The sequence below is a fragment of the Centrocercus urophasianus genome, unplaced genomic scaffold, assembly GCF_019232065.1.
Source record: "Centrocercus urophasianus isolate 14NV4802_14NV808 unplaced genomic scaffold, USGS_Curo_1.0 seq_13, whole genome shotgun sequence".
Classification (NCBI taxonomy): Eukaryota; Metazoa; Chordata; class Aves; order Galliformes; family Phasianidae; genus Centrocercus; species Centrocercus urophasianus.
This window is the reverse complement of record NW_024884475.1, coordinates 24,836,163-24,847,181: the sequence shown is the minus strand read 5'-3', so window position 1 is coordinate 24,847,181 and position 11,019 is coordinate 24,836,163. Positions and strand designations below refer to the sequence as shown.

Below are 11,019 nucleotides of genomic sequence, written 5' to 3'. Positions count from 1 at the left end.
GAAAGCTTAATTCAACCTTAAATATGAAGCCATCCCCCACCCCCCACCCCCCCCACCCCCGTTTCCTTATTTATAGTATTAATATTTCATTAAAACAATATGTGATATAAATTTAATCTGGGCATACTTTCCCCATGATTATTTCTGGAATTTGTCTCTGTGTTTTTGCTAAATGGCACTTCATGCTAGGATTCCCAAAGTGTTTGGATTAGGTGCCAAGCACACCTACAGGAATCACATAGATTTTAATTCTAAAAAGTTTGCCTTACAAATTTGGATGTGATACAGAAATACACCACAAAGAGTTAGAGCATCACCTAATTGGAGAGCCTTGGCTCCCATCCTGCCCCTGCTCTCCCCCAGTGCTGCTCCAGCACTGCTCCACCCTTGGCTTGGAGGCTCAGCAGCCCCCAAGCAGTCCCTGGGAGCCTTTCTGCACAGACCCATCTGACTCTTGCTGTCACTCATCCCTGGATCTGCGTCCCACTTCTCTTCCAGCTGGATGCAAAACAAGCGAGCTCTATCTGCAGCGCAACAAAACCTTCCCAGCTCTTTCCCAGGAGAGTGGGAAGTGGATAACAGCATGAAATGTTCCAGGCAAATATTACCATCCTGTTTCGCTTTCTAAAACAATTAAAGCAACGTTTTCCCACTGTTTTCTGCTGCGGCTAATCAGTGTGTGTAAGCAGACTCCTGTTTACACACACGAATCCCATTTTGTATGTGCAAATGCACGTCTGCATGCAGACTGCATGGGTTGTTTGCTCATGGGTACAGTTGTTTGTCTGTGTCCTATCCAAGGCACGCTGTTTGAAATATTTGTCTCTTGACTTTTTCTGCTGAAAATAAGCACAGAATATTTTAGACAGAAATCTGCTTGTTGAAGCACTCAAAGTGACCAGGATAGGCTGCTACGGCAAATGTGTTCTTAACCACCGTGACATCACTTTTGTAATGCTATAGAACAGTATGAAGATGTTAACTGATCAGCATCAATGTAATTAAAGTGGAAGCTCCTGCTCCTCAAAGATGAATACCTATTTGTTAATGCAGTGTTCCAGAGCTGTGAGCATACGGTCAGTCCAGCAAAGAAACCAGCAAATTCCACAACATAAAGAGCCAAAGGGTGTTGGGACCACACAAGGGCACCTTGTTAAGGCTGTAAGGGGTTACCTTTGTGCCAGTCCCTTTCTCATTTACAATCATTGTGAATAGAATGGATTCACGTTGTGCCATTTTCTGTCCTGACTACAATCAGAATGAAGTTTTCAAATCCCTGTCTGCTCTTTAATTTGACTGTCACTCCCTTTCCCCTTTTATAGCTTGGCAGCAGAACAGTAAATTCGACAGAGAATCAGAATATCCCTTTTGGCGGGCAAGCTTTTGTTCTCCATTTGCCCTTACAAATCATGCCTTTTGCCCTCCCCACACCTTCCAGAGAGGCCTTACAGGGACCGGCTGCAGCTTCCCTGCCTGATACTGAGCGCTGACCTCCTGGCTGGCAGTGGTTGAGTCTCTCCATTAGGTGGCATTCGCTCCGGTTCCCTCTTGCACATCACACAGCCCCCAGCAGCAGCCTGGCGCCCCCCTCGCCCCGCTCCTGTATGGCTCCCACCTCCAGCGCTGCGAGCTCTGCAGGCCTGCCAGCGTTCCCTGCCAAAACTTTGCAACAATTTGCAAATATACACGTTTTGTGTGTGTGTGTGAATAATCTTTTAAAGCACACCATTTTCTGCGAACTACTTTCAGTGCATAGAAAGAACAGTGCTTGTACTTCTGTGTTTAACTGAAAACGTGTACAAAGCCAACCAGTTAACTATAAACCAGTGTCCAACATTACTGCTTCAAAGGGGAAAGATGTCAGAAGGTAAGAGGGAAGCAAGTCCTTCCTTATCTCTTTCCTTAATGAATCCTGAAACAGCAAGGGGAAAAAAAAGCAAACCATTCAAAACTTTTTTTCTTTTTTTCTTCTTTTCTTTTTTTTTTTTTTTTTTCCTGAAAAATGCAGTTGGGTTCTTTACAGTAAAAAGATGTGGCAGAAAATCCAGGGTATAATGCAGTCAGCTTTCTTCTGAGAGAACAGGGAAAGGGAAAGGGAAAGGGAAAGGGAAAGGGAAAGGGAAAGGGAAAGGGAAAGGGAAAGAAAAAAAAACAAAAAGAAAAAAGAAAATGAAAAAGAAATAGAAAAGGAAAAATAAAGAGAAAAAGAAAAAGAAAAAGAAAGAGAAAAAGAAAAAGAAAGAGAAAAAGGAAAAAGGAAAAAGGAAAATGGAAAAAGGAAAAAGGAAAAAGGAAAGCACATTAAGAAAAACATAGGATCATAGATACACCTATATTTTTCCTTCCTGCAAAAGATGATCCAGGAGTTTCCCAGGTCCCTGCATAATAAATAGAATGGGAGATGTGAGGTGTACAGATGCCCTGGTGAGGATTGCTTTCTGTCCCAGCACTGGGGAGGCTGAATCTGAATGCTGCAAATGAATGTAAAACAGAAATAACTTTCAAATATTTGTTTCTCATGTTGACTTTTGAAACAGAAATTACTCCCTAATTTTGAGGATGGGATTTCTTCATACGCCCTTGGGTTTGACTAGGGGGAGAAACGCAGACACTAGGAAAAAACAGTAGAATCCTTCCACTTCCATTCAGAGTTATAGAAAGAGCTGAGCACAAAGTTAAGAGGGGAAAAAACAATTGTGAAAACAACATGTCTGTGCTGCCCTTTGCTCTGAATACACACTGTTTAATTTCTCCTCTTTCTGAGGCTTTATGGAAGCTTTTTCCCTGCAGGTCAGATCCCCAGCTGTAAAAGGACCCCAGGACTGTCATTCTAGGCACAGCACAGTGCTGCTGATACTGCTACTGATACCCAACATCTGCTGCACTCTTCCTGCAAGAAATGCCTCCTACAAAAGCTGCAATTGCACTGACGATTTTTAAAAAGATTTCAACTTTGATCCAGCAACTCTGGGAGTTCAGCTTCTGCCAGCAATTGTAATACTGCATTTTCCAGGGAGATGAAATGGATGAGAGCAGTCTGCCAGTCCCTCCGCCTGTCTCCCAGACTTGTCCCATCTACTCAGCTCAGCAGTTCTGGGGTCCATGAGCCAGTGTCGGTCAGGAAAAGAGCAGAGGTCTGAAGGATATGCTCACGCCCTATCCTCCCTGCAGAGGCAGAGCTGTAAACAGGATGACCTGGTTGCACCCTCTGCTTTCTTGTGCTTCTCGGGGAATGGGATGAAGACAAGGGCACAAGTTTTGGTATGAAATAGAGGAGTAAAGGAGGGGATGGGCCACAGAACAAGAGATGGGCAATGGCAGGAGGCAAATGCCACCTTTTTAACTAGATGATCTTTGAGATCCCTTCCAGCCCAAGCTGTTCTGTATGATTCTATCTTTTCCAGCAACTCTGCTGTCTTCTTTCATGACCCTCCAGCACAAACAAGGCTGATACACACCAGCCTGGCAGCCTAAGTTTCTTGCAGTTCACTTTCACAGAATTTCCCTCAGAATGAAAAGCAGCACATTCCCCTCTGTTTGCATGGCAGTGCCTTCAGGATGAGGAGCTCCAATGCTGTTGTTCTCAGCCCAGCAGCATCCATGCAAACACCAAGCTCAACTCCTCGTAGGGCCATATGGGGATGCATTTGCTCCCCTGTTTATTCTGTTGGCATTTGCCACACAGGCACACTCCAAGCATTGAAATGACTCCCCCAGTCTTGCTCATGAGTATTCAAAGAACTTGAAGCCACAAATCAAGGCTCTCAAAGAACTCAGTGCCTGGTTTAGGAAAATTCTAAACTTAAGAGATACTTTCTGTGCACTCATTCACTCACTCACATTTAACAGCAATTGTGAAAGGGAAAAAAATGCTCTGACAACTTCACTGCAATTTGACAACTCTCACTGAAAACCCAGTGGGCTGAACTGCCACAATCTATTACATCACATATTGCCTAAGCCCACTCAGTCTTGCAGTAATTACAGAAGATAAATCTGGCTGTGAAAATGGCTTTTTATCAGGAGGAAACTTGATGATAGACATAACAAAATGCCTCCTGTCTTATGACCTTTCCTTTATGGCATGTTGATACAATGATTTTTGAGATCATGTCTTTTACCTGTGAAAGACTGGTAGGTACTGATACCTGGAAAAAATAGGAACTTCTGTCTGCTTCCCTTTATCTCATTACAATCCCCTTAGAGGTACTGAGGTGTCTGCACAAGCAGAATCGACTTATGATCAGAGTTCCCCTGTACTCACTGAAGTCACTCATACGTCTGAAAATTTCATGGTGTCTTTACTATGATTGTTAGCTTAATGAAAGCCAGTGCAGGATCCTTGTCTATTCACTCCAGAATATGTAGGCTAGGTTGAGTCTTCTAGGGAGCTGAACTACAAACACCTCCCTTGCAGTACTTGGATCGGAGGTGAGGTTTTCTGTAGCCATACTGAGAGTCTGAAGCTGTGACTGCTCCAATACTGCTCTGCAGAATGGAATAACAGTGATAGGTTAGTTAAAAGCTGACTATACTGGTGAATAGCTAGAGCGACAAACTTCAGTTCAAAGGTTTCTTAGCTCAAAGCAACCTGCATCAACTGCATGTGTGGTTGGTCAATTCTGGCCTATGCTTCACACTGTTTGAGAAGGTCAGGAGCACTTGTAGCATGAAAACATCTTTGATTTGATCCGTTGCTGCCTCCTTCTACTGAGTGCTCCTTCCTCTGTGGATTGTTGCTGGTAAAATACACGAGTTTTGACTGGTGGTTGTCATTTACCTATAGCCGAGTAGGGCTGGGGCTGTGCCATCAGATATTCAACAAATAACAGAAGCCGGCACACGCACGTCAACCAACCCACCTAAACACATTTCCAGCCCATACCTACGTTTGTTGTTGGTTTTGTTGTTATTGTTGCGTTGTTGTTGGCTTCTTTTTTTTTTTCCACCTCCCCTTCGCATAATTAATACATTCGCGTTTCCTCCCACTCTCCCAATGGGCTACCAGCTGCAGCGCTCCTGAATAGCGAGCTTAATTGTGCTTTGTCATGCAGAGTACCTCTCTTTTCTATAGCAGGTTCCAAAGGGGCCCCAGCGGAGGTGGCGGCGGGCGGGCGGCCCAGCACCGCTCAGGTAGCGCCCGCGGGGGGACCGATCCCAGCCCAGGAGCCCCTCCTCTGTCCCACACCGGGTGATATATGTGGGACCCCGCGGGCGGGTTTTGTAGCAAAGAGAGGAGATGGGAGCTAATGGCAGAGTCCGGGATAGGAGGAGATTGGCCGTTATAGGCTAATCACACGTCATACCGGCTGTATAAACAGAGTGGATCGTGGGCTGTGGATATTCACTGCGAATTACGGCTAAGTATTATTTGGATAGCGAGATTTGGATACCGCTGCCTCTGCTTGCTGACCGGCACCTCTGTCTTCGCAGAATCTCTCTCCCCCTCTTGTCTCTTGTTTTGACAGTTTGAATGCGGCTCTATGAGACATAGAAAGCCAATAAAATTCTCATTTCATCGTTAATCTGATTCCGTCGCGGTGTGGGTTGTTACCCTCACACCTGCGTGGCAGGGTGTAATTCCATTAATAATAATAATAATAAAATCAACATATTCATTGCATGTCTTTTCCCCGATGATATATTGTGAGCAGTGTGAGTTAAAAAGAGCCATTTATTCTCACCGTGAATGAGTCTGCCGGGAGCCGAAGACTTCACCTGCCTCCTCCGTCAATTAGGAATGTATCGAAAATTCTACCAGAAAACGAGTTAAATTAACCGTTGGCTAATTTCCTTGTGTCCCTCCTCCGTAATCCCCCCTTTTCAGCTTGCCCCAGAAATTACCACATGTTGCAAGGTTCAAATAGCGCCTAATGAAACAGTGACTAAATGGTTCGCTCAAACTCACAGCGAAGCCCTTTCGCTGTGCCTTCAAAGCCTGTGGGGCTGCAGCGGTCGGGGGTCCCTGTCTCAGGAAAGAGGAGGAGAAGAAGAAAAAAAAAAAAAAAGAAAGAAAGAAAGAAAGAAAGAAGAAATGCTCGGTTTTGGCAGAGAACCCTGCCCGGCCGCACAGCCCTCCCGCCCCGCCGCACACGGACGGGAGACTGGGACTGGCTGGGGCGTCTCGGGAGGCGCCCTGGGGACACGGGGACAGGGGGACGTGGGGAGTCGGAGGCTCGAGGACAGAGGGACACGGGGACAAGCGGACACGAGGGACGGGGAGCGCCGGGGGCTTCCCGGAGCCGCGAGGGCTCTGCGGGCGCTGTTTGCACTGAAGGTCCTCATATACTGCAAACCTCGGTTTTTATAAAAGGTCACTCGGTCTGGGGACGGAAAGCAAAGCGAGCCCCGGAGCGAGAAAATAAGTCCCGGGCGGAGTTTTGCCCCGCGGCGAGGGGCTGCGGTCACTGCCCGAAGCTGTCGCACCGACGTGTCATCTGCTGAAAGTCGGTGAATTCCCTGAAGGGAGCGGAGTCACTTCTGTGAAGCGGTGAGGCTAATACAAAGTCATCAAAGCACTATGGTTCTTGTCTTTAAGTGACAACTCCCTTTATGGGACTGCTTGAAATACGCCTCCCGCTTTTCAATGTCCCTCTATCCATCTTTGTCTGCTCTTCAGAAAAGCAGACAATGTACAGCAAAGCCTGGCGAGCTCCCCACGCTCTGGCTTGGGCAGTGCCAACGTTAGCCTTGAAATTGTCACTCCTTCATTAATCTGCAAGCAGTCCTTTTGCCAGAGCGCGCAGCACACGCTGCCGGTCCCTTTGGGTTCGCCTGCAGCATCTTATGCCTAAGGAGGGATGCTTAGGGCCGTATCATAATGCGGGGCTGTCACCCGCGGCAAGAGCTCTCTCCGGCTCCTCGGGCCCCGGAGAAGAGCGGTGCAGTGTTTCCTCCCCAGGGCGACGCGACCGCTTTCTCCCCGCGGCGCTCCGCTCCGCCCGGTGCCCGTCGGGTCACCGCCCGTATTCGGGGCACCGGGACGCGGCCGGCGGCTGTCCCCGGCGGTGCTGCTGAGCCGCGCGGTGCCGGTGCCGCTGCGGCAGCGGCCGTGTGCGCGTCGCTGAGCCTTCCTTCCGTCGCGGGCTCCTAAAGAGTGGTTGATGGATTGCTCCCGCGGGAGCGCTAAATCCGGCCGCGTTTGCAGCTCCTCCAAACACCGCCGTGACAAGTGCCAAAGTAAGAGGGCAGAGTTTGCTGTTCGTTTGTCTGATGACTTTGTCACGGCCTTTCAGGATGCGTCAGGGCACACCTATAGTTCTGTTCCTGTATGGGAATGGGGAGAGCTCTTCTCACACGCGATGCTCACTATGAAATCAGACAAGTCTGGTGATGGCAGCAGCTGCCTCAGTGGCACAGCTTGCACACTGAGTGTAGGTCACTGTTTCCTTTCAGTCCTTGAACAGCACACATTACCATTCACACTGCAGGTAAGAGAAGCTCATTTCTTTTCCTTCTCATTTTTAAGAAATTGTTAAATACTTCAAGGAAGTATTCCCACATCTCTGGTGCTGAACTTTAGGAGACAGAAACACCTACTTGTTCCCTGAATTACTTCCACAGAACTACACTGAGGACAGACACGTACACAAGCAGCACCCCTGCAGCTTCAGTGACAGCATCATCCTGATGTAGAAGGGTGCAGTGATCCTCAGGTCTGGAGCTCCTTCTGCTTTGGAACAATGGTGACACTACTGTGATATCCACGGTGTCAGTTTCTCCTCTCACAGCTTCCAGGTGGGGAAGGCTCAGTGTGACTTTAGGAGCCAGGAGGTCCTCTGTGAGGAAATTATAAGGGCTATGAGAGGACACAGTTGGAATAGATGGTCTAAAATGTTTTTTTCCAGATTAATGATGTTACAGTTCTATGACATAAGGGAATGGCCTGGGCAGCGAAGGGAAAGCCTCTGGGGAAACAGTGTGCCCCCCCGTTCAGCTGGGTGCCGACCTCTGAGAAGGCCCTCATCTTGAAACACTGGATTGAGGTTCTGCACTTATTTCCCAATCCCAGGCTGGTTGCCAACCTTCCCGGAAGGATCACAGTGCTATCCCAGACCCCTCAGCTGGCACAGACTGTGAGCAGTCCACCCTGGGCCCTCTCCTCCTGCCCTCAGCAGCTACACCCTGCACTGGGCAGTTCCTGCTGAACTGTGTGAGGTCTTGTTCCTTGTTTTCTGATTAAAAGCAAGGCAAGCACTTGGAATTGGAGCTTTGAGCTGAACTTTTGAGGTTATGAATCAAGCACAGAAAGTGTTTGGGGGGTATTATTTTCCTAAAGGCTCTGTACTGGATTCAGGGGCTGAAGTCAGAAGTGTAGATGGAGTCAGTGGAAAAGCCACACTGGGAAAGGACTGGGAAAGGTGCGAGTGGGGAACAGCACAGCAGGAGAGAGGCACACACATCCTCCAGGACAAGAGGAACCAAGAAAAAGTTATAAAGAGGCACGGCTGGGACCGAGCAGCTCTCCATTCCACAGAAAAAGAAGTTAAAAAAAATGTTCTTTTGAATAATCTGATCTCTGACTGTCACCACCCAGCTGAGCACGGGATAAAAGTAGCGAGGTCGCTGTGTGCATGCAGCCCCTTCGAGAGGCAGAAACTGAGTATCCAGGCGCACAGCCCCACGCCGGCACCGGCAGACTCGGGACAGCGGCAGCTGTCTGCCCCCGACCCCGTTTCCCTTCCCTGACGGCAGAGAGCTGTGGTCGGTTTCGGGCCGTGCTTTCCCGGCCTCGTTCGTATACTCGGCTCCACCCTGTTGCCAGAGCCCCCACCCCGCCCCGCCCGAGCCGTTGGTGGCAAAGAGCCGCTCGGCTGCTGGCGGCGGAGCTCAGCTGGGTTATAGCGGAATTGGGGCACACGGAGCCGCGCTGTCCCTGCGCCCAGAAGCGCACACTGCCCCGGCCGCTACTGTGCCTTCGGCCGGGCAAAAGAAATAAAGAATAGGAAGAGGAAGAAGAAATTCTCATCCGATCTCATTTATTTAAATAAATATAAATAGAACTTTTATATAAAACTATTCACAAACAAACCGACGGCCCGAACCCAAGCGACTGGTGCTTTACTGCCTTCCTTATTCACTTTCAGAAAGTTCGTCCAGAAGGTTCTCAGCCTACGAGTTCTTTTAAGGTTTTAAAGTCTCGGCTTTCTGTCCGAAATAATTCGGGCGGCTTTTTCTTCCTTCAAACCGCTCTGGGGAGAGGCGGGGAGGAACCCCCTGGCCGGGTCCGCGCTCCGAGCTGGGCGGGACAGGTGCCCGTTCCAGGGTCTGCACACAGCGCCGTGGCTGACCGCACCGACAGCGTCTGCCCGCGGGCTCCGACGGCGGTGCTCGAGGTGCCCCCGACGGTTCAAAGCGGGGAGATCTCCTTCTCCTCGGTGGCCGAGGATGGGGACAGGGACTCCTCGTCCTCTGACCTGGGGAAGTGGCCCTGGCCCGTGCTGCACTTGCAGCCGCCGTGAGAGCTCCGCGGGGCGCCTTTGCCCTCCTTCTTGTGCTTGACGCGGCGGTTCTGGAACCAAATCTTCACCTGCTTCTCGGAGAGGTTCAGGTACGTGGCTATCTCGATGCGGCGCAGCCGGGACAGGTACATGTTGGAGGAGAACTCCCGCTCTAGCTCCAGGAGCTGCGTGCTGGTGAACGCCGTCCGCATCCTCTTCCCGTTCTGGATCTGGCTGGAATCGGACCCTCCTTGGGAGGCAAGCGACAAGTTAAGCGGGACGAGGGAAAGGAAAAAAAGAGAGCAGAAGTACACCCGAGGAAGGAAACCCGCCTCAGCCTCCCGGACTCCCGGCCGCGGTCTCCTACCCATGCCAAGGCAGTGGAACCTCCGCGGGTCGCTGACGCTGTACGCGGTGGCCGCGCAAGCGGGAGGATGATGCGGCGGGTGCCCCAGGGCGGCGGCGGGCACGGCGGGCGGAGGGGGCTGCGGAGGAGGGGCGACGGGGCTGCCCCGCGGGCAGCACTGGGCCTCGCCGGCGGCTGCGGCTGCGGCGGGGGGAAACTGGCCCTTGAGCAGCGGGATGGCCCCACCGCCACCGCCGCCGCCGCCGCCGCCGCCGCCCCCGCGGGAGGAGTGCAGGTGAGAGGTGACACAGAGCGGGCAGACGCAGAAGGCCCCGCTCTTGCGGGACGGGCATCCCGGGCCCGTCACCGACATGACGAGGGGGGACGGCACGCCGAGGGGGATGAAGAAGTCCTGGCCGTGGTGGTGGTGGTGCTCGGGCAGGGCCGGCAGCGGCCTCGAGGAGTCCTTGATGATTAAGGAGTCCACATAGAAGGAGCGCGACATCGCGGCGGGCTGCGCTGCTGCCGACCGGGCTGCCACTGAAGTCCTGGCGAGGCGAGAAGGTGCTTATGTTGGAGAGGCGAACAAAAGGGTCCCCGGAGAGGGCTGGTCTTAAAGTCCCCCCGCCTGGATCCCCTGCGCTGAGGGTTTTATATCAACTATTTAAACACGTGATGGCTGAAAGCCTCTCGGACCTAAATCTGCCCAGCTTCTCAGGCCGGCGGGAGAGGCGGCGAGGGGAGGGGGAGGGGAGGGGGGCACCAAGTGTGCGCGCGTGCTTTTTCGCTGCCCTATGGCTTCAGTTTTCGCCTTCGTCCCAGACAAATTGTGAGAGCGTGGGAGCCGGGGGAGGGGGGGGAGGGGGAGGGGTGCAGAGCGGAGCGGTGACCTCGCATCCGTCCAGCAGCAGAGCCGGAGGGGAGATAAACTTGCGTGAAACATTGTGCCCGGCAGCACCTCCGCATCCCGCACGGAGGGAGCTAGGGGAGAGCCGGGGATGCGTAGGGAGAAACGGCAGTGCTGCCTTCGCGGCCGGACCGGGGCTCCCCCGGGGCACCGGGAGGCCGCTTGCAAGCGGAGGAGCTCGGGTCGCTGATGTAGATGTAGGTAGGGAATTCGGGATGGGGTGCACCTACATTTGTCCATAAACACTTCTGCTCACAGGGTTTGGCGTTGGTTGTTATTGTTGTTATTATTATTTTCACCCTTCTCACCGCATCCGAAGCTTTCTC

At 51.3% G+C, this 11,019-nt stretch overlaps 1 protein-coding gene across 1 annotated transcript; it reads right to left on the bottom strand.

Moving 5' to 3' along the window:
* Positions 1-9,349: 9,349 nt before the first annotated feature.
* GSX2 (GS homeobox 2) lies at positions 9,350-10,291 on the bottom strand. The gene is made up of 2 exons (XM_042811568.1): positions 9,808-10,291; positions 9,350-9,690 (listed from the first exon to the last, which is right to left on the bottom strand). The coding sequence occupies exons 1-2, from the start codon at positions 10,289-10,291 to the stop codon at positions 9,350-9,352; spliced, it is 825 nt and encodes a 274-aa protein (XP_042667502.1).
* Between the last annotated feature and the right edge of the window lie 728 nt (positions 10,292-11,019).